Genomic DNA, 20,966 nt, shown 5'->3' with positions numbered 1-20,966 from the left:
TGACCACACCGACAGGTCCAGATGTACAGCCCCAGTTCTTCTGAGTAGCACAGAAGTGGAGAAGTCTGTCTGGGTTGCTGGTGCCCACGGCCCCAGGCCACAAAGACACCACAGAGGTATCTGCCTTTGGGGCCAAAAGACCCATTGGCAACATTTCTCTGGCTGCCCAGACACCTGGCATTCATGGAAACTGGCTGTTGGTGCATCAGGACTGGTCTAGCCCACATTTTTGGAGCAGAAGACCTCAGGTCTGAGAAAACAAGACCTGATGCCCACCCAGGCCTGGGTGTGTGGGTGGCAGGAGAGAGGGCATCACTGCTTACTGTGTGGGAATTATTTGGGCTGCCCTCTGCAGCCACCTCAGCCTTGGCCAACAACTACTCAAGCCCCCAAGGATGTGCTGACCCAGCCCACTCTCCCAGAGCTCCAGTACAATGGCTCACCCACAGCTAGTCTCCCAAAGCCATTGGGATCTTTAGACTCCTAGCCCTTGCTACCCCTGTTCTTCCTGTCCTCAATGTCCTGTCCTCTCTTCCCTACCTATTATCCCCTCAACTTATCCATCTCAAATGCCACTGCTTAGGAAGTCTCCCTAATAACCTTTCTCCTTTGTGTCATGGAAAAATATTCCTCTCTTACCTATCCCGACACACTGTTAACTCCTTGAGAGAGGGGAGGAGTTATCTATCTGTCTGTCTGTCTGTCTATCTATCTATCTATCTATCTATCTATCTATCTATCTAATCATCTATCTATCATCTATCTGAAGCACCCACAAGTCTCAGCATTGAACTTTGCCTGACCCTGGACAAATAAATGAACACATAAATGACTGACAGCAGGTCCATGGTAATGAGCTCAGAGGCTTTCACACTTCCCTGGGAGACCCTGAACTAAGTGTTCTCTATCAGCTGTACCAACCAATGCAATTAACTGGTTCCAATCTGGTATTACAGCTGGAGAATTTCCCCAAAGTTATTCCTGAGACACCGGGCCTTCTCCAGGCAGTCCCGGAAATTAGCTCCTTTCAAAAATTCCTGATCACTCACCAAGACAGGGGAGCATCCAGCTGTCTTCTTAATGACATAAAGGACGGGAATAATTTCACTCCTGTTTTCAAGGGCAATAGAGGCAATCATAAAGTATGCAGGGGAGGAGGAATGCAGTACTAAGAAGGTGAAGTGGGCTAGGAAGAGGGAAGCAAGGCCAGACCTGTCTTAGATCAGGAGAAACAGAAGCATATACTCAGTGGAGGCTTATCAGGGCAACAGAGGGTCAGAGGAAAATCAAAGCCTCCAGACCCCAAGCTGCAGACCCCACAGACAAGCTGCCAAGAGCAGCAACGCCAGAAGACCCAAGAGGAGGCAGCTTATTTCATCAGAATCCAGTCGGTTAAAAATAACTTCACTTATTAGTTTAAGTGAAATCACCACAGGGTTGGAAATTCACTGTCAGTGAAACAAAAATACTGAAAGGAAACTGAGAAAAGTCTACATTCACGATGAACTTTATTTCTATAAAGAAACACAGGAGGAAGCTGCCTCAACATTCCACAGGCTCTGTTTTCCTTCTGGGCTCTTTATGAGGCACATGTCTGCCGTTTTTGGAATTAGCACTCTTCATTCTTCCAGTCTTGCCAAAGAGAAGCAGCTTAGCGCCACGCAGCATCACGGGGAAAAAGGCAAGCTTTGGAGGAACGCTGCACGGGGGCATCTGCTGAGCTGGACCTCACCTACACTCACACGGGAACCTCACAGCACAGCCTGTTCTCCTCTGCTTCCGCCAAGGCACTGCACCTTCCTTGGGCAAACAGATTTCCCTTGTTGACTGTGCTGTCAACAAAGGCTCTACTGAGGAAAAGCAGCAACTCTGCTGAGAAGGGCGGAGGGCCCTGCAGGAGCCGTTTACAAGCTCTTTCTAAAGGAGAAAAGGCAGAGGGGCAGGGATAGAACTCTCTCTGAGTAACTGTGGGAATCCATCCTGCTTTTCTGTTAGGCCCCAGGAGAACAGTCCTGTAGTCCTCGTGCCATCTCCGCATGCATTCCCGCGTCCTCTTCATGGCTCACCTGAAGCTTCCTCACCAAGTAGGCCCAGCAGGACCAAGGCTCCTGTCTTCCCTGTAACCCCTGCCCTTTGCAGCTCTTGCCCAGGCTAGGGTAGGGCGAGCTGCTCTGGGATACAGGGCCCTCGAGCACTGTAACAGCGATGAACCACACATAATGCCCGCTCCTTTCAAATGGCATCCAGTCTTCACACACATGCCAACAGGTGTCACGGGAGCCTCAGCACATGCCTCATCTAAAGCTTGCCATTCTGCTAGGCTCATGCATGGCCATGATGAGCTCAGGAAGCCCAAAAGCCGACAGCAACATGGATACTCTGCCTCTGGAACACATCCGGACAGTTCGCTGCCGAGCTTTCTGGCAGCGTGCTCTCGTTGTGCCCGGGTCTCCACACCCTCCCATTCCACTGGCTCTCTCCAACCGGCTCCCCATGACTCAGTGTTATTTTGTGTCTTAGGTTTATTTTTGTCTGCTGCTGTTGTTTTTGCTGTTTTTGGAGGAGTATGTAGACCATTTGTTGTTGTTGTTGTTGTTGTTTGAGAGAGACATAGGGACTCACTCTGTTGCTCAGGCTGGAGTGCAGTGGCATGATCATAGCTCACTGCAGCCTCAAACCCCTGAATTCCAGAGATCCTCTCGTCTCAGCCTCCAGAGTAGCTGGGAATACAGGGCGTGCCACCATGCCCAGCGAATTTTTTTACTTTTCAAAGGGATGGTTTTTAGGGACAAAGGGTATCATATGTACAACTTACTCTCCAATGGTTCAAAAAAAATTATAGATACACACATATATACATATTCACATATGTATATATACGTATCTTGCTATGTTGCCCAGGCTGGTCTCAAACTTGTGGGCTCAAGTTATCCTCCAAAGTGTTGGGACTACAAGCATAAGCCACCATGCCGGCCTGAGCTTTTTGCTTTTTTTGTTTGTTTGTTCGGTTTTCTTTTTTTTTTTTTTTTTTTTCTTTCTTCAGACAGTCTTGCCCTGTCGCCCAAGATGGAGTGCAGTGATGTGATCTCGGCTCACCGCAACCTCCACCTCCCGGGTTAAAGTGATTTTCATGCCTCAACCTCCTGAGTGGCTCGGATTACAGGCATGCGCCACTACATCTGGCTACAGCCTGAGCTTTTCGAGATTTTAAATTTTTATATAATTTCAAAGTTATATAAACATTATAAAAGCAAGGAACCCACCCTTCTTGCAGGTTCACCAATGTGTTTTCATCTTCCCATTTGCCTTATCATTCTCTTCTCTCTCTTCCTCTCTCCATACCACACACACACACACGCATACATGTGTGTATACATATATATGTGAATATGTATATATGTGTATCTATAATTCTTTTTTGAACCATTGGAGAGTAAGTTGTAGATAGGATGTCCCTTCGTCCCTAAAAACCTTGGTGTGCATTTCTAAAAACAAGGATATTCTCTTATATAACTACAGTACAGTTATCCAAATCAGAAAATTTAAACGTTGATACAATACTATTATTTAATTCATGATCCATATTCAAATTTCATCAATTATAACTATTTTTTCCTAGTTCAGGATACAATCCAGGATCATGAATTGCATTTCATTGACAAGTCTTTTTGGTCTATCTTAATCTAGAACAGTTGCTTAGCCTTTCTTATTCTTGACATTTTTTTTAAGAGTAGGATGTTCTTCAATTTGAGTTCGGTTAATGTTTCCTTGTGATTAGATTCAGTTACACATTTTTGGAAGGAATATGCAAAAAATGAATCACTGAATCAATGTGTTCCTCTGAGTGCAATGTATCATATATATTGAGTTACCCATGACTAATCTGGAGTCACTATCATGATGTTGACTTTGGTGTCCTATAGGACGTGAATGGATGTTCTCAACCTCTGACTTCATGCACTACAGTTGTGGGCAAAAGGGGCACACACTTGCATACACATAACTTGCTCGATGGTCTGTGAGGTAGAAAGCCCAGGTTGGCCTGTTGGGTGAGGAGAAACACATGGTTCAGTTGCCCTTGTCACCCAAGCCAAAGGCCAGCCAACTCCTAGAAGCAAGGGTACCTAGCTAGCAGCAGCTGACCACAGACTTATGAAGAAGTCCCACCAAGACCGGCAGAAAAACAGCCAAATCGGTGGTTCACAAAATTGTAAGCTAAATAAATAGTTGCTGTTTTAAGCCACTACATTTTGGGGTGATATGTTAGCTAGCAAAAGCTAACCAATACATCTTGTTTATTGGAGAAAGAAATAAGACTCAGAAGCCCTACGTATTTCTTTGACATTACTGAAGAAAAAATGTTGTCCTGTTTTTCTTCTGGCTCTGTCCTGTCTCCCTCAGGGATATGACCCTCTGTTTATGTTTAGAATTTAAAAGATTATTTAAATTTACTAATGTGAGCCAGGCGCAGTACTCCCAGCATGTCGGGAAGCCGAGGCGGGCGGATCGCCTGAGGTTAGGAGTTCAAGACCAGCCTGACCAACATGGTGAAACCCCGTCTCTAATAAAAATTCAAAAAAAATTAGCCAGGCATGGTGGTGCACGCACCTGTAATCCCAGCTACACAGGAGGCTGAGGCAGGAGAATCGCATGAACCTGGAAGGCAGAGGTTACAGTGTGCTGAGATCACACCATTGCACTACAGCCTGGGTGACAAGAGTAAGACTGTGTCTCAAAATAAATAAATAAAAATAAAAAATTTACTAATGTGTGTCTGTGTGTGTGTGTGTGTGTGTGTGTGTGGGTGGGTGTTTTAAGAAAAAAAATAAACCACAGATACTGCTCTCCCTGGATTTTTTGAAAACCAAGTCACATCTCTCAGTTGCTTGATTGGATCAATGATGACAGGAGACTCTCCCAACACCCTTCCATAGAAACCAGCAGATGCAGAGCCCTTCCTAGAGAGGGACCCCAGAGCAGAAGGCCCTTAGGGATCACCATGACTCTTACTTTTACCAACTCTTCTGACCCCTTTCCTGGAGATAAGGATTTGGTGCCTCTGGGATGCAGTCAGATGATCTGTATTTTCAACAAGTTCTTCTGGTATTTCACACTATCAGGGGAGTCTGGGAAACACTACATTACAGAAGGAGTTCTCAACCTGGGCTGCACATTAAAATCACAGGGGAGTTTAAAAAAACCCAGAACATTGGGCCGGGCGCGGTGGCTCAAGCCTGTAATCCCAGCACTTTGGGAGGCCGAGACGGGCGGATCACGAGGTCAGGAGATCGAGACCATCCTGGCTAACACCGTGAAACCCCGTCTCTACTAAAAAAATACAAAAAACTAGCCGGGCGAGGTGGCGGGCGCCTGTAGTCCCAGCTACTCCGGAGGCTGAGGCAGGAGAATGGCGTAAACCCGGGAGGCGGAGCTTGCAGTGAGCTGAGATCCGGCCACTGCACTCCAGCCCGGGCTACAGAGCGAGACTCCGTCTCAAAAAAAAAAAAAAAAAAAAACAAAAAAACCCAGAACATTTAAATCAGAATCTTTAGCGCTAGCACTGAGGCATCAGTATTTTTTAACACCCCCCCCCCATGAGTCCAGTGTGCAGCCAAGAAGAACCTGTGCTCCTTGCTATGACTGATCAGTAAGAAGCTTGCTTCCCCTTCCCCATTCACACGAATATTCCTTTTTCAACCACACGTTTCTGATAACAGAGGTGTACTTATTTGGTGCATACAAAATGCTGCCCTTGAGGCTTCTTTATGATTTTCTCCTCACCACTCAGCTGATTTCCCAATAGGAATTTGAATTTTCCTTACTGTGAACAGTTTCCTAAATCCTATACATTTCCTTTTTGGGAAAAACGTATTGTTTTCTTTTCAGCGTACTGTCCAATACGAAGAGAGACTGGAGGGCAAGCTTTGAACATCAGCCGCTGTATCAGATGCTGCTAGGGCTCTACCCATATTCTCTAGACACCTTTACCATTCCCATGCACAGGGACTCCTGGTAGGCATCTTCGCCTCTTTTTGGAAGGTGGCACTCAGGCTACTGGAACCTTTTGCCTGTGCACACGCAAAAAACAGAAGAACCTCGGAATTTATATCTCCTAAAGCAAGCCTTCACTCATGCCTGACAGGTGTGGTATAACTACTGCAGCTCCCTCACCCCAATTGGAAAAACGGGGGTTACATACATACACTATCTCCAGGGGTTTCCTGAGAGATTGAGCCAAAGTTACCCAGTGCCTCACCACCACTGTGAATTTCACTCAATATTGCACCGATGCTTGACCCCCTTCCCTGTCTTGTCCACTTCCCCACCATACTACTGGCTTTTCTTTGGAAGACTTCCTGATAAACCATGTCCAGTAAATCCTCACTTCAAGGTTTTCTTTTAGAGAAACCAACCTAATATAGCAACCCCCAAGAGCACACCCTCCAGCACCTTTAAGAAGACTCTGGCACTGACCTTCATCCTTAATACAAAGGGCACCGTATGTGCCACCAGGAACTGGGTTGCTCTCAATTCTCACATCGACAGCTCTCATGATTTGCTGTTCTCCACTTCCTTTGCTACACACGGTTGTTCTGAAACAGACAAAAAAGGCACTGAATGAGGAGAACTCTGGGTTGAAAATAATAAGGAATAATTCTCTTCTGTTGTTAGCTCCGAATCGTGAGCTCTGAATTCATGAGCTCCGAATTCATGAGCTCTGTCTAAAAGCATAAATCTGGACACATTCTCTGCAAAAAAGTCTAAATTCAGAAATACAGGTGATGCTTCAGTTGAAGTAATAGGTATCAATTCGAGTTTCAAAGGCAATATATTGTTGATCTCTTCTAGATTATGTTGATTTTTATTTCATAAAATTCTGCTCTTTTCTTTTTCTCTAATTTTGCTGTTCTTCAAATTTCTTTAGATCTTTGGTTCATGAACCTTCAGCTTTTTTCCTTTTCTAACAAACATTTAATGTTTTAGATTTCCTTCTATAGTTTTGGCAGCACCCCATGAGTTTGGTTATGTATATTTTTAATATCACTGAGTTCTAAATACATGATAATTTCCATTATAATTTTTCCCATAATTTATTTAAGAATATTTTTTCTAAACAGCAAATATTTGAATTTTTAAAAGTTCATCTCACAATCTCTGTTTTCTAATTGGAGCCTCTTGTCTATTTATACTTAATTTAATCATCAATTAATTGAAATCTGCTTTTTATTAGTTCTGCCCATTCTCTCTTCCTTTCCTCTTCTTTCTTTTTTCCCACTTTGGATTATCTGAATTCTTCTTCTTCATTTTTGGAGGCAGTATTCTCTTTTTTCTCTGTATTGATTTGGAAGTTAAATATCCTTTCACTATTTTCTTCAGTGGTACCCAGAAATTACAACTTCTTTTACTTATTGAAATGTAATATTACTTTTATCATTGCCCCTAATAATACAACTTGAATACTTAAAACACTACATATGAATACACTTAAAACACTTCCCACTTATATAAATCATTTTTTTAGCATCCAGTGTTACTATTACTGCTTCAGAAAATTACATAATTTCAATTGGTCCACATATTTACTCCTTCCATTTATTCCTTTTTGCCTTTCCAGTCTTCCTCATGCAATATTTTCCTCCTGCCTGAAGAGCACTTGTTTAAGTGCAGATTGGATGCAATGAATTCTCTCACCTTTCATCTGTCTGAAAATTTCTTTATCTCACCTTTATTATTGGGAGATATTTTTCATTGGGGGATAAAATTCTAGGTTAGCAGTAATTTTCTTCCTGTACCTTCAAAATATCAAAAGTCTTTGGGGTTTCATTGTCAGTTTATTGTTCCTCCTTTAAAGACAATCTCAGCATTTTTAATTTTTAAAAATATTCTTTTCTTCATATATGATTCTTCCAGTCTTACCATGATGTGCCTAGCTGTGAACTTCTTTGTATTTGTCTTACTTGAGCTTTGCAGTGATTCTTGAGTCTGTGTCTGGATGTTTTTCTTCAATTGTGGATCATTTTCATATTACTTTTATTCTATTTTCTTTTTTCTTTCTCTTCCCCTTTCATAATTCAAATTATATTGCATCCTCTTTGTCTTTTACCCTTTGTTGTATAATTTTTCATCCTTTTCCCTCCGTTATTGACTCTGGATATCCTCCTCTGAAATATTTTCCAGTTCACTAATCTTCTCTTTGGCTCTTTTTTTTAAAGTCTTTCTTTCCCTCCCTCCCTCCCTCCCTCCCTCCTTCCCTCCCTTCCTCCCTTCCTTTCTTTCTTTCTTTCTTTCTTTTTCTTTCTTTCTTTTCTTTCTCTTTCTTTCTTCTTCTTTCTCTTTCCTTCCTTCCTTCTTTTCTTTCTCTTTCTCTCTCTTCTTTCTTTGTTTTCTTTTTTTTTCTTTTCTTTTCTTTCTTTTTGAGACAAGGTCTCACTATGTTGTCTAGACTGTATTTAAACTTTGAACTCCTTGGCTCAAGTGATCCTCCTGCCTCAGCCTCCCAAGTGGCTGGGACTACAGGCATGCACCACCATGCCCAGCCCTCTTTGGCTCTTTTTAATCAGCTATTAGGTCTATCCATTAATTTCTTAATTTTAGCTACTGAATTTTTCATGTCTAGAGTTTCCATTTAGTTATTTTTACAGTTTCCACTCTCTGCCAAAATTCTCCTTCTCATCTTTTATATCTTTGAACATGTCAAGGATAGTTATTTTAAAGTCTGCATCTACTAATCCTAATGTCTGGAGTTTCTATTACCTATTGTTTCTTCTGAATTTTATTCTACTTGCCTTGTCTCCTCACGCAACTAGTTATTTTATATTGTGAGACAAATCCTACATTGGCTAAATTGTTTGTTAAAATAAATTGAGGTCTAGGATACTATCTCCCTCAAAAGATAATTTTTATTTGATTCTCCTAGATATCTGGAGCACTGGAAATTCAGGGTCATCTCAATCCAAATTCATGGCTATAGAGTATTTGAAGATATGCTGCTTCTCCCAGGAGGGGCTGCGTCCAGTTCACTGTACAGTGTACTGTGTCCAGCTTACCCTTAGGGCATAGCCCTGCAAGGTCCCAACCCAAAGCAAAACGGCTCACTGGGTCCTCTCCTACACAGAAGGTGAATTCAAATCTCCATCTTCCTAGTCCCATGTGGCTATTAAAACTGCTGTTCAGCTTTTTAGTCACCCTTTAGGGAATCTGCAAAAGTTTCCAGGAGACAAGTGGCCCAAAAGTCTAAATTCATCACTCTAGGCCTTTATCATTCTCTGGATTTACGTGTACACTCAACATAAATTCATAGAGATATAGGGCAGATGTGCTAGATGTCTACTATGCCATCAATTACAAGATGCACCACACATTTAATTATTGCTTTTCAGTGTGTGGTGAGGGAGTGGAGAATTATGCAGGAAAGGCCCACAGTGGAATGGACATACTAATGGTCAGATGCTTGTTTCCAGAAAATTAAAATGAAAGGATATTGAATAGGAATGGTGAAAAGAGAGTAATATATTTTAAAAAATAAAAAAGGGATAGAAAAACGATTTTTAATACATTTTGTAGTAAATATAACAAGTATATTTTCTTTATTTTCTTTCTTTCATTATTTATTTTGAGACGGAGTCTAGCTCTGTTGCACAGGCTGGAGTTCAATGGCGCCATCTCGGCTCACTGCAACCTCTGTCTCCCTGGTTCAAGCGATTCTCCTGCCTCAGCCTCCCGAGTAGCTGGGACTACAGGCGCCCGCCACCATGCCCAGCTAAGTTTTGTATTTTTAGTACAGACTGGGTTTCGCCAAATTGGCCGGGCTGGTCTTGAACGCCTGACCACAACTAATCTGCCTGCCGTGGCCTCCCAAAATGCTAGGATTACAGGCATGAGCCACTGCACCCAGCTGTATGTTTTCTTTGTAAGGTAATATCATTTCAGCCTGCAGAGATCCACTAATATGCCTTAACACCTTATAGTAAACCCACAGAAGATGGACCTTTGTAATTGTCCAGTCCTGGCATAGAATGCCTGAGAGACCTAAGCCTAGTTGCAAGCTGTCTCTTCAGAATCTGCGAATACTCTGGTTATCTGATGAAATTTTATAGTAACAGAATTATGAAAAAATATTCCTGCTTGACTACATTATGGAAATGCATGCACAGGGTATATTTTGTCTATTCAAGAGCATGGATATAAAACGTAAGGCAGAGAGGACCACAGTTCCAGATTCACCAAAAGGCTTTGGATGTAGCCTCAGTTGTCCCTTTATTCAGTTGCTGCTTCATACTAGGCACATTTGGAGACATGAGTCAGCATGGCTGTCTATGTTTTCCATGGCCACTTGCCAGCCAGACATCTTAGGATAATCATCTACCAAAGTAGTTCCTGGTGCCTTGTTTGCTTTCACATTTCCTGTGGCACGAAGGAAAAAGTGAAGTGGCTCCTGCCTTCTCTGAGCATGACTAAAGAAGTGTTTGTTTATTTCTGCTTTTGTTGCCTGTGTTTCTGAGATCTTATTAAAATATTTTCCCAGACCAATATCCAGAAGCATTCCTCCTATGTTTTCTTCTAGTAGTTTTACAGTTTTGGGTCTTACATTTCGGTCTATAATCTATTTTGAGTTGATTTTTATATGAGGTGAGAGGTGGGGGTCTAGTTTTATTCTTCTGCATATAGATATGCAGTTTTCCCAGCACCATTTATTGAAGATACTATCCTTTCCCCAATGAGAGTTCTAAGTTCTAGTGTTCTATACGACTGTAGGATGGCTGTAGTTAACAATAACATCATTTCAAACAGTTAGAAGAGGATATTGAATGTTCCCAGCAAAAAAGAAATGCTAAATATTTGAGATGACAGACATGCTAATTACCCTGATCTGATCACTCTCCATTATGTGTGTCAAAACATCACTACGTACTCCATGAATATATACAATTATTATCTGTCAATTTAAAAAATAAAATTAGGCCAAGCATGGTGGCTCACACCTGTAAACCCATCACTTTGGGAGATGAAAGCCAGAGGACTGCTTGAGCCCAGGAGTTTGAGACCAACCTGAGCAATATGGCAAGACTTTGTTTCTACAAAAAAATTAATAAATTAATAAATAAATAAAAATGTAAAACCAAGCAGGTTTCAGCACTATTGGAAAGATTTCTCCTAGCTGGCCATAACAATTACTTCTCTAAAGGATTCCACGGGTCAGGAACTCAGATAGCCACAGCAGGAATGGCTTGTCTTGCATCTAAGGTCTAGGGGCTGAGCTGGCAAGACTCATAGGCTGACAATAACTCAATGGCTGGGGACTAGAATCACCTAGAGGCATCTTCATTCACATTTTTGGCAGTCAATGCTGGCCACGGGCTAGGACATTGGTTACGGCTGTTGGCAAGAGCCCCTAACGGAGATATCTCCATGTGATCTGGCCTTCCTCACAGCACACCCATCTCAGCACAGTCAGACTCCTCATGGCATCTCAAGGCTACAAAAGTGAGTGTCCCCAGAAATCTAGACAGATGCAGCATGGATTTTTCCAGCCTAACTTCAGAAGTCAAGTAATTTCACTTTTGCTGTAGAGGTGAACACACCTGTTGATGCCAGTGGTGTGAAAAAAATTGTGGCCATATTTTAAAACCTCCATGCCATGTTTCTATATATATATATATATATATATATATATATATATATATGCAGATGAGTGTCCACAGAAAAAAAGGGATAAAGAATGCATACCAAACAGTTAATAGTCATTATCTCTGAGATGGAGAAGAAGAGAGAAACTTACTTTGTACTTTATGTATATATATGCATTATTTGAAATTTTTGCAATAAGCATGTATTATTTTTATTACTTAAAAAAATTCGAGGCTAAGCAGGGTGGCTCATGCTTGTAATCCCAGCACTTTGGGAAGCCAAAGCAGGATTGCTTGAGGTCAGAGTTCGAGACCAGCCTGGGCAACATAGCAAGCATTTTCTATCTCTATAAAAAATAAAAATAAACAATTAGCTAGGTGTGGTGGCACATGCCTGTAGTCTTAGCTACAGAAGGTTGAGGCAGGAGAAACATTAGAGCCCAGGAGGTTGAGGCTGCAGTGAGCTGTAACCATGCCACAGCACTCCAGCCTGGTTGACAGAGTGAGACCCTATGTCTAAAACAAAAAAAGAAAATTCAACATAACAAAGTAAGAGGATAAAAGAATTCTGACAGAACTCCAGAAAAATGCTTTTATAAGCAAACTCAAAACATGAACACACGCCAGGCGCGGTGGCTCACACTTTGGGAGGCCGAGGCAGGTGGATCACCTGAGGTAAGAAGTTTGAGACCAGCCTGGCCAATATGGTAAAACCCCACCTCTACTAAAAACACAAAAATTAGCTGGGCATGGTGGCAGATGCCTGTAATCCCAGCTAGTCGGGAGGCTGAGGCAGGAGAATCACTTGAACCTGGGAGGCGGAGGTGGCAGTGAGCCTAGAATTGCACCATTGCACTCCAACCTGGGCAACAGAGCTAGACTCCATCTCACACAAAAGAAAGCAAAACATGAACACACTGGAGGCTACTGCCCACTGTACTCTCCCTGTACTGGTATCTCAACAGAACAATCACTGAGCCCTATATAAGCCTTGGTGGTGCAATTAGGGTGAGTTGGAAAAGGAGCGCTCGCCTGACTTACCCAAGAGTGCCATCTGCTAACCAGCCAGTGGCACACACCGCAAAGGAGCAATCCTGTACCACTCTCCGCAGCTCGTCTGCAGACACCAGGTGAGCGCCCCTGCTCTTGCAGGAAAGCCGAGCAGCCTCCAGTTCTAGGCCCTGAGAGCCATTCTGAGACTCCAGCACAAAGAGCTTTCCTGTGTGGGGACAAGCACAAACACATGTGGATTTCAGGATCCACGGGAAGTTAGTCTCAGCAAACTCATCCTCTGGCAGACGCCAGTTAGAACTGCAAGCCTTCCCTGAAGTTCGAAGTGCAGCAGCTACCACATTGCACACCATCCCTGGGATCAGGTGATGACAATTACACTAGCATTTTCACCCTTTTTTTTTTTTTTTTCCCCAAAATTAACCATCTGCTCCGGCGTGTCGATCTGGAAAAGCCCTTCAAATCTTTCTTTTAAAATGGTGTTTTACAAATATCATATGTCAAGGCTCAGTGTCCTGGGCTTCCCTAAGTTAGGTCACTTGATGTCTAAGGCACTGATTTAGGCCTCAGCTCTGCTTTCTTCTGCCTCCCTCAGCCCTAGGATGACCCCCTATACAACAGGTTGCTTCCCTTCTCTCTGTCCCTTGCCTTAGTATACTACCAGGCCCCTTTCACAATTCATTCATTTGTGTCTGCTGTACTTCTCTCCTACTGGACAAGAAAACAGGGATGATGTCTGGTACACCTTGGCTTCCTAAGCACAATAATGTATGGACATGTAGTGAGCCTTAAAGAATGTGTGATCAATGGGGGGATGGGAACATGAATTCAGGCAGAGGTGAAAGCCCAGGCTGAAAGCAGATGAGAATTTTAGGCAAGAAAACCATGGTACCGGAGGGAGCGCTGAGGTCCCCAGGAGCCTCCTGGAGGAATGAAGCAATGCCTTGGGTGGCCCTATCAAGTTAAGGTAAAGGCAGGGGGAGAAAACACCTACTTAGAATGAGACCATTTACTTACATCTGTCACCAACTTTTTCATAATACATCAGTTATTAGACTAAGACACAGCTAAGACACAAGTCATCTGCTTGCAAAAGACTAAGACAAGCCATCTACTTGCAAAATTATTATAATAAATATAACAATTCCCCAGCTTTGGAACCAAAAGTTATAATAATACAAAAATTAAACAAACATATCCATAGGTGACTGGTACTCCTACATTTAACTATAAAAAGGTAATATCAACAAAACTACAAGGAAAAACAAAAAAATTCAATCCTTGAGGAAATTTTAAACTACTGTCCCTCTCAGTAATTGTTAAAACAGAAAACAAAATTAGCACTCTTGATGTAAGAACCTATGTGCAGTACTGCATACCAAACTACAGAATACACATTCATTTTAGGCACACACAGAATATTTGTAACACTGATTAAATACTGAGCTATAAAGCAAATCTAAAAAAACCTTGAAAGACAAAAATCATACCAACCATGCCTTTTAGACTACAACAAAGCTAAAATCACTGATTTTATATATGACACACTTACATAGTATTTACTATGAGCCAGATGTTGTTCAAATTGCTTTACAAATACTCATTATATTAATCCTTATGACAACTCTATGATATATGTGGTATTATCATCCTCATTTTATAGTTAAGGTTTAGTATTAATACTTGTCCAAGATCACACAGCAGAGATACAAAATCAGGCAGTATGGCTCCCTGTTAGTGATTTCAATCACTTGGTTATACTGCCTATCAATAACAAAGCAATAACTAGGAAAATCTCCTTGTGCGAAATTACAAAATATACTTCTAAATAAACTGTGTTCAAAGAAGAAATCACAACTGAAATAAAACATGTCAATTCAAGGGCCAAAAACTTATGGAGAAACTAAAGTAGTTTAAGAGAAATTTATAGCCTCAGAACTCATATTATTAATACAAAAAAAAGTATGGTTGAGAATCAATGATCTAAGTTTCTAGCTCAAAAAACTAACACAAAAGTCCCACAAAATCAAATCTTCTAAAGTAGGAAGAGGAAATAATACAGATAGAGCAGAAATCAATAAAATGGAAAGCAGACATACAATCGAGAAAATAAAATGGATAAACCCCTAGTATGACTGATCAAGACAAAAAAAGAAAACACAAATTACCAATAGGAAAAACACAAATTACCAATATCAAGAATGAAAGGGAACATCACTACAGATCCCGTGGACCCCGAAATGATAATTAGAAATTATTACATTGCATATGCCACATTAGACAATCTAGATGAAGTGGGGAAAAAACTTTAAAAAACAAAACTTAGCAATATTGACACAAAATTAATTTTAAAATCTGAATATTTCTTTATCTACTAAAGAAATTAAATTTATTATTTAAAATCTTCCTACAAGAAAACCTTCAGACACAGATGATCTCACACCAAAACAAACAAACAAAAGCCCTCACCAGCAGAAACCCTTTCAGAGAGTTAAAGAGGGAACAACTTTCCAATTTGGTTTAGGAACCATCATAAGTTTGATATCAACACTTGGCAAAGATATTATAGAAAATGAAAATTATAGGCCAATATATTTCATGAACATAGATTCAATAATCCCAAACCAGCTTCCCTCACTCCAGGCTCAGTTCTATGTCTTCTTGCTGTAAAATTTTTCCTTAGGATTCTGCCCACGCATACAATTTCACAGACCATCCTTATACAGATGACATGTTTTTAGAAATAGTTTCTCTCCAAATCTCTCTCTTCAAATATCTGTAATTCATCATACTTGAGCTGAGCATTTCTTCTTCTTCCTCCCATCACCACAGCACACAAATAACTAAATGTAGGAACTGGTGGTAGTTAAGAATTTAGTACCAAAAAGAATCCTTTGATAATATAGCTTATAACTCTTCCTGGTTTTGGTATAAATGTTGGGGCTCAGAAAATTGAGTTTCTTTAAAGGAAATATGCCTATAATTGTCCATTGAGGAAGCGGGGAAAGAAAAGGAAGGAGACAAAGAATCATGTCCTCTGGTGTTGTCCTTACTTTCTCTTTGACCAGTGACATTTCTGCCTTTAATTTTCTATGACCCGTATCAAGCTAGAGAGGCACAAAATATTGATCCTTATCCACATGGCATTCCACTTAAACAGTTATAATGGGGTGAAACTCTAAAACCTTACGGATGACAAAAATATTTACTTAAAAGGAATTAAAATTGGCACAATATATCTTGTTCAAAGGTTAATATGAGCTCCAATTTATTCTACTTGCATTCTTTAAAATCAGCTTAATTTTCATGGTTCAATGTCAGTCAAAAAACACTACAGTGAAGAATTATCAGTAGACTGCTAGTAGGTATGGGATTCTTTTGGGGGTGATGGAAACGTTCCAGAATTAGATGCATGCAAACCATGGTTTTCACAACATAATGAATGTACTAAAACCCACTTAACTGTACATTTTTAAATGACGAATTTTATGTGAAATACATGTCAATTTAAAAAATTAACAGTGGTTACTAACAGCCTTCAAAGTTAACACTGTTTTGTCTCTAACAGTCTCTGAGGATATGGAGAAATAAGACATTCATCCTTAATTAGGAACGAAGAGCTTTTCAAGCCTGCACTTATACCAGAGAGCACTAAAAATTAAGACCTAGAGGGTTTTTTCCTTGGCTTTCCCCTTTCCCTGACAACCATGCTTTTTTTCTTTTCTTTTCTTTTCTTTTCTTTTTCGTGTCTTCTAGTTGCACCCAATATCGTTGGCTAAACAAGAATCACATTTTAAAATACACAACGCATCCTAAATCGACGGAGGGCTTTTCTCTTTTATCAATCTAATTCGTCCTAAGCTAGAACTCCCTCATGGGTGTGTGAACTGCTGGTTTTAAGCTTGCTTCCTTCAGATGCTCCTGTACCATGTCAGCGGGATTTTGTTCCAATAGGAAAACACAGCTGAATTAGCTTTTCAAAACGGAATGGATACAGAGTTTCAATCCTGCTCATTCTAGGGCAGGTATTAAAAGCTAAATTCAGGCTCAAAAAACAAGCGAACAAACAAAAAGTGGATAAATTCTCAGAGAACCTGCCATAATCTGGCCCTTGCCCATTTCTCTACCTCATGTCTCAAGGCGTCCCCTCTCCTCCAGGTACTTTGCTTTATCATTTGTCCCGTTTTTCCTGTCACAGCCTTTGCACGTGCTATTCCCTCTGCCCAGGCTATTCTTCTCTCTCTCTCTTTGCCTCGTTGATTCCCACTTCTTTCACGTCTTCCTGGACCAAGCCAAAATATCCGAGGGAGTTTTCTAACCATCGGCGGTGTCCTCGGGGGCACATTAAATAGACGTTGAGAAACTGAGGGACTGCGGAAAATCACTCCTTAGCAGAGGAGGTTCCAGGGTACCTTAGAGGTGATTTCATTTGAGCTTTCTTGGAGACCTTAGGAAAGCCAGCGGCGGGACTGCGGGACCTGCGCGCTCCGCACTAAGGGAGGTCCAGGCACCAGGCGGGCGTTTGGGCGCACGGGCACGAGGAGACTTGGTGGGCCAGGAGAGGGATGCCGGGTCCCAGGACCGCCGCTTGCTCGTTCCTCTCAGACTTGCGCTTGCCGCTTGCCAGGCTGGTCAGACGGAGCAGCCCCGGCGAGCTACGCCTTCCCTGCCCGGAACCCACGCTCCACCCCCCGCCCCGCCGCCTCCCGCACACTCACCATCCGCCCGCACCGAAAGGCGCGGCAGACCGAGCAGGAGCAGCGCCGCCGCCCAGAGCCCGGGCAGGCGGCTGTGCCAACGGGCAGGCGGGCTGGGTTCCTCGGCAGTCATGGTCCGGGAGTGCGCGGGCCAGCGGGCTCGGGTGAGGGCTCTGGCTGCGCTTGGGGTTGCCCAGGCCACTGCCCAGCGTGCGCCACTCGGCTCTGCGCTCTGCGCTCGGCTCGCGAATCGCAGGCTTCGCGCCGGGCGCGCCGAGAGGGAGGAGCGCGGAGAGCCGGGGGAGGCTCGGGACGCGGAGCCGGAGCGCCTGGGCCGCCGAACTCCCGGGGGTCTTCTCTGTGGCGCCGAGGAGGCGGCTGTAACCCGGCTCCGCCTTCGCGCTGGGCACCTGGAAACCTCGGTGCCAAAAGGGGCTGCGCCGGACCGCGCTCTCCGCGGGCACAGCGGGGCGGAGGGTGAGGGCGCAGGGAGGCGGGGAGAGTAGCGAGCCGGCCGCAAGGAGCCCCCGCCCGTCTTGGGGACCCTTGGCGAAAGGGTGACGCAGTCTGAGAGGCCGAGCCCCTCCGGCAGGACCGTTAGAAAACGGGTGTCTAACTCTGTCCTCAGCCTCTACTTTTCAGCTGGCCTTCTCCCCCTCCCCACCATCACTTTTTTTTTTTTTTTTAATGAAGAGAGGAAAATCTTAACTTACCTACCACCCTCACTCTAAGGTATGAAACGCGTGGAAGAGCGAAATTCCTCTTTCGTAAAAGCGTAGTTTGAGAGTCACTGAGGAAAGGACAGCTTCGGGAAGGCTTCCTTCACCACTTTGCCTGGTACTAGTATTTCTCAAGGAGCAATAAGAGCGCTAATGAGGTTGTCACCATTATCACCCACCTCCCAAATCAGGGCTGTTTGACCTCGAAAGGGTCTGAGATTCGGACTCTTATCGGTCTGGTCTGGGAATCTACATTCTAAGTAAGTGTCCCAGTGGATTCTGCTGCAGGGGTCCCAGTTTGACTTCATTCCTTCTTCCTGCTGCCCCCAGCCTCTCTCCCCACCACCAGCACTTCCAGTGAGAGAAGAACTTGCTTTCTTCATAGGTGGAGTAATAAAGATAAGTATTGTTATAACTGAGGCATGCGTGGTGCTCTACAATTTGCAAATCCCTTTTATATTCATGTATGGGTCAACAAACATCTATTGAGTGTCCACAACATGCCTGCCCCTGTGCTAGACCCTGAATGTGGCTGCAATCTGTCCTAAAAATGTTCACACTTAAGTAAAACATACTTACAATTGAACAAGTGATTGATGCTAAAGGCGCAGATGATTATCCTCATTTAACGAACCAGGACATAGACATTGAAAGAATTTACTTTCTTTTCACGGTAAGAACTTGGATTTGAATCCACATCTGATTTACTACAGGTGTCATTTTTCAGCTTACATTAATTGTCAAAATGTACTGAAAAGATTTCTTCTCTCCTTATTACTTCCCATCAACTACAAGGGCTACTATTAGTGAGTAATTCTTTTGGATAATTAAACTTTGCTTTCAAAATACAAATACTGGCCGGACACGGTAGCCCACGCCTGTAATCCCAGCACTTTGGGAGGCGGAGACCGACCAGTCACCTGAGGTCAGGAGTTGGAGATTGGCCTGGCCAACATGGTGAAATTTCCATCTTTACAAAAATACAAAAATTAGCCGGGCGTGGTAGCTATTAATGCAATGAGGCATTAAATGCAGTGAGGCCTGACAAGTATAAATGAATTTACTTAGCTTCTTCCCTCTTTTTTTTTTTTTTTTTTTTGACACGGAGTCTCACTCTGTGGCCAGGCTGGAGTGCAGTGGCTCGATCTTGGCTCACTGCAACCTCTGCCTCCCAGGTTCAAGCGATTCTCCTGCCTCAGCCTCCCAAGTAGCTGGGACTACAGGTGTGCACCACCATGCCCAGCTAATTTTTGTAGTTTTAGTAGAGATGGGGTTTCACCATGTTGGCCAGATGGTCTCTATCTCTTGACCTCGTGATCCACTGACCTCGGCCTCCCAAAGTACTGGGATTACAGGCATGAGCCACCACGCCTGGCCAGCTCCTTCCCTTTTAACAGTTAGCTGGTAACCTAAGGAGTGAGACTTTACATGTCTGGACTGCAGGGGACATTTTAAAGCCTGGTTAGTGCTGAGAACAGAGGGGAGGGATCAGAAGGTACCTGCCAGAGCTACCAACTCACTCAGGAGCTTTGCCTAGTAACATTTTTATTTTTATTTATTTTTTTATTTTTTTTTTGAGACAGAGTCTCACTCTGTCGCCCAGGCTGGAGTGCAGTGGTGCAATCTCGGCTCAGTGCAAGCTCCACCTCCCAGGTTCACACCATTCTCCTGCCTCAGCCTCCCAAGTAGCTGGGACTACAGGCGCCCCCCACCACGCCTGGCTAATTTTTTGTATTTTTAGTAGAGACAGGGTTTCACCGTGTTAGGCAGGATGGTCTCGATCTCCTGACCTCGTGATCCGCCCGCCTCAGCCTCCCAAAGTGCTGGGATTACAGGCGTGAGCCACCGCGCCAGACCATAACATTTTTAAAAGTCAATTGAGTATTACTACTTAATTCTACTGACATTTTAAAGAGTATGTTTATTCACAATTGTCTTGGCCTGTTCTGATGTGAGGAGATGGCATGCTCTAAGAGTAATTGGTATGGTTACTTTAGAAGACCGGCTGTTTCATCTGAACATATACCTGCCTTAGGACCCAGAAATTCCTCTCCTAGGAGTATATCCGAAAGAATGAGAACCTATATTTACAAAAACATTTGTGCACAACTGTTCGTAGCAGCTTTATTTACAATGATCAAAAACTGGAAGCAAGTCAGATATCAACAGATGAATAGAAAAACTGTCGCCGGGCGCGGTGGCTCAAGCCTGTAATCCCAGCACTTTGGGAGGCCGAGACGGGCGGATCACGAGGCCAGGAGATCGAGAGACGATCCCGGCTAACACGGTGAAACCCCGTCTCTACTAAAAAATACAAAAAAACTAGCCGGGCGAGGTGGCGGGCGCCTGTAGTCCCAGCTACTTGGGAGGCTGAGGCAGGAGAACGGCGTAAACCCGGGAGGCGGAGCTTGCAGTGAGCTGAGATCCGGCCACTGCACTCCAGCCTGGGTGACAGAGCAAGACTCCGTCTCAAAAAAAAAAAAAAAAAAAAAAAAAAAAAAACTGTCATATTCACACAATGGAATACTGTTCAACAATAACAGGAATGAACTACTGAATGAACTACTGAACACATGAGTTAATCTCAAGGATAGCATACAGAGTGAAAGAAGCCTTACACAAAACAATTCATACTGTGTAATTCCATTTATATGAAGTTCAAGAAGGACAAAACTAATCTGTGGTGACAACAGTCAACACAGTGGTTGCCTTTGACGGAAAGAGAACACAAGGGAACAGCTGAAGTGATGAAAATGTTCTGTATCCTGTTGGGGATGGTGGTCACGTGAGTGTATATGTTTGTCAAACATCCCTAAACTGTACACTTGAAATCTTTGCATTTCGTTGAATACTTATACTTCAGTAACAAATACTTTAAAAATTGGAATTTCAATCCTTGCCCTAAAAAATAA

At 43.0% G+C, this 20,966-nt stretch overlaps 1 protein-coding gene across 2 annotated transcripts in view; it reads right to left on the bottom strand.

Moving 5' to 3' along the window:
• Positions 1-17,575, bottom strand: part of SUSD5 (sushi domain containing 5) — a 68,795-nt gene extending 51,220 nt beyond the window's left edge. For both annotated transcript variants that reach the window (XM_005545528.4, XM_045387093.2), the window contains exons 1-3: positions 17,357-17,575; positions 12,669-12,846; positions 6,475-6,593 (exon numbers count right to left, since the gene is read on the bottom strand). In XM_005545528.4, the coding sequence (XP_005545585.1) occupies positions 6,475-6,593; positions 12,669-12,846; positions 17,357-17,468 (409 nt within the window). In that variant the 5' untranslated portion in view covers positions 17,469-17,575. The remainder of the gene's footprint in view (positions 1-6,474; positions 6,594-12,668; positions 12,847-17,356) is intronic.
• Positions 17,576-20,966: the final 3,391 nt, after the last annotated feature.

Source organism: Macaca fascicularis, chromosome 2 (genome assembly GCF_037993035.2).
Source record: "Macaca fascicularis isolate 582-1 chromosome 2, T2T-MFA8v1.1".
NCBI classification, from domain to species: Eukaryota; Metazoa; Chordata; class Mammalia; order Primates; family Cercopithecidae; genus Macaca; species Macaca fascicularis.
Note: the sequence above shows the minus strand (reverse complement) of the source record. Positions and strands in the feature narration are given on the sequence as shown.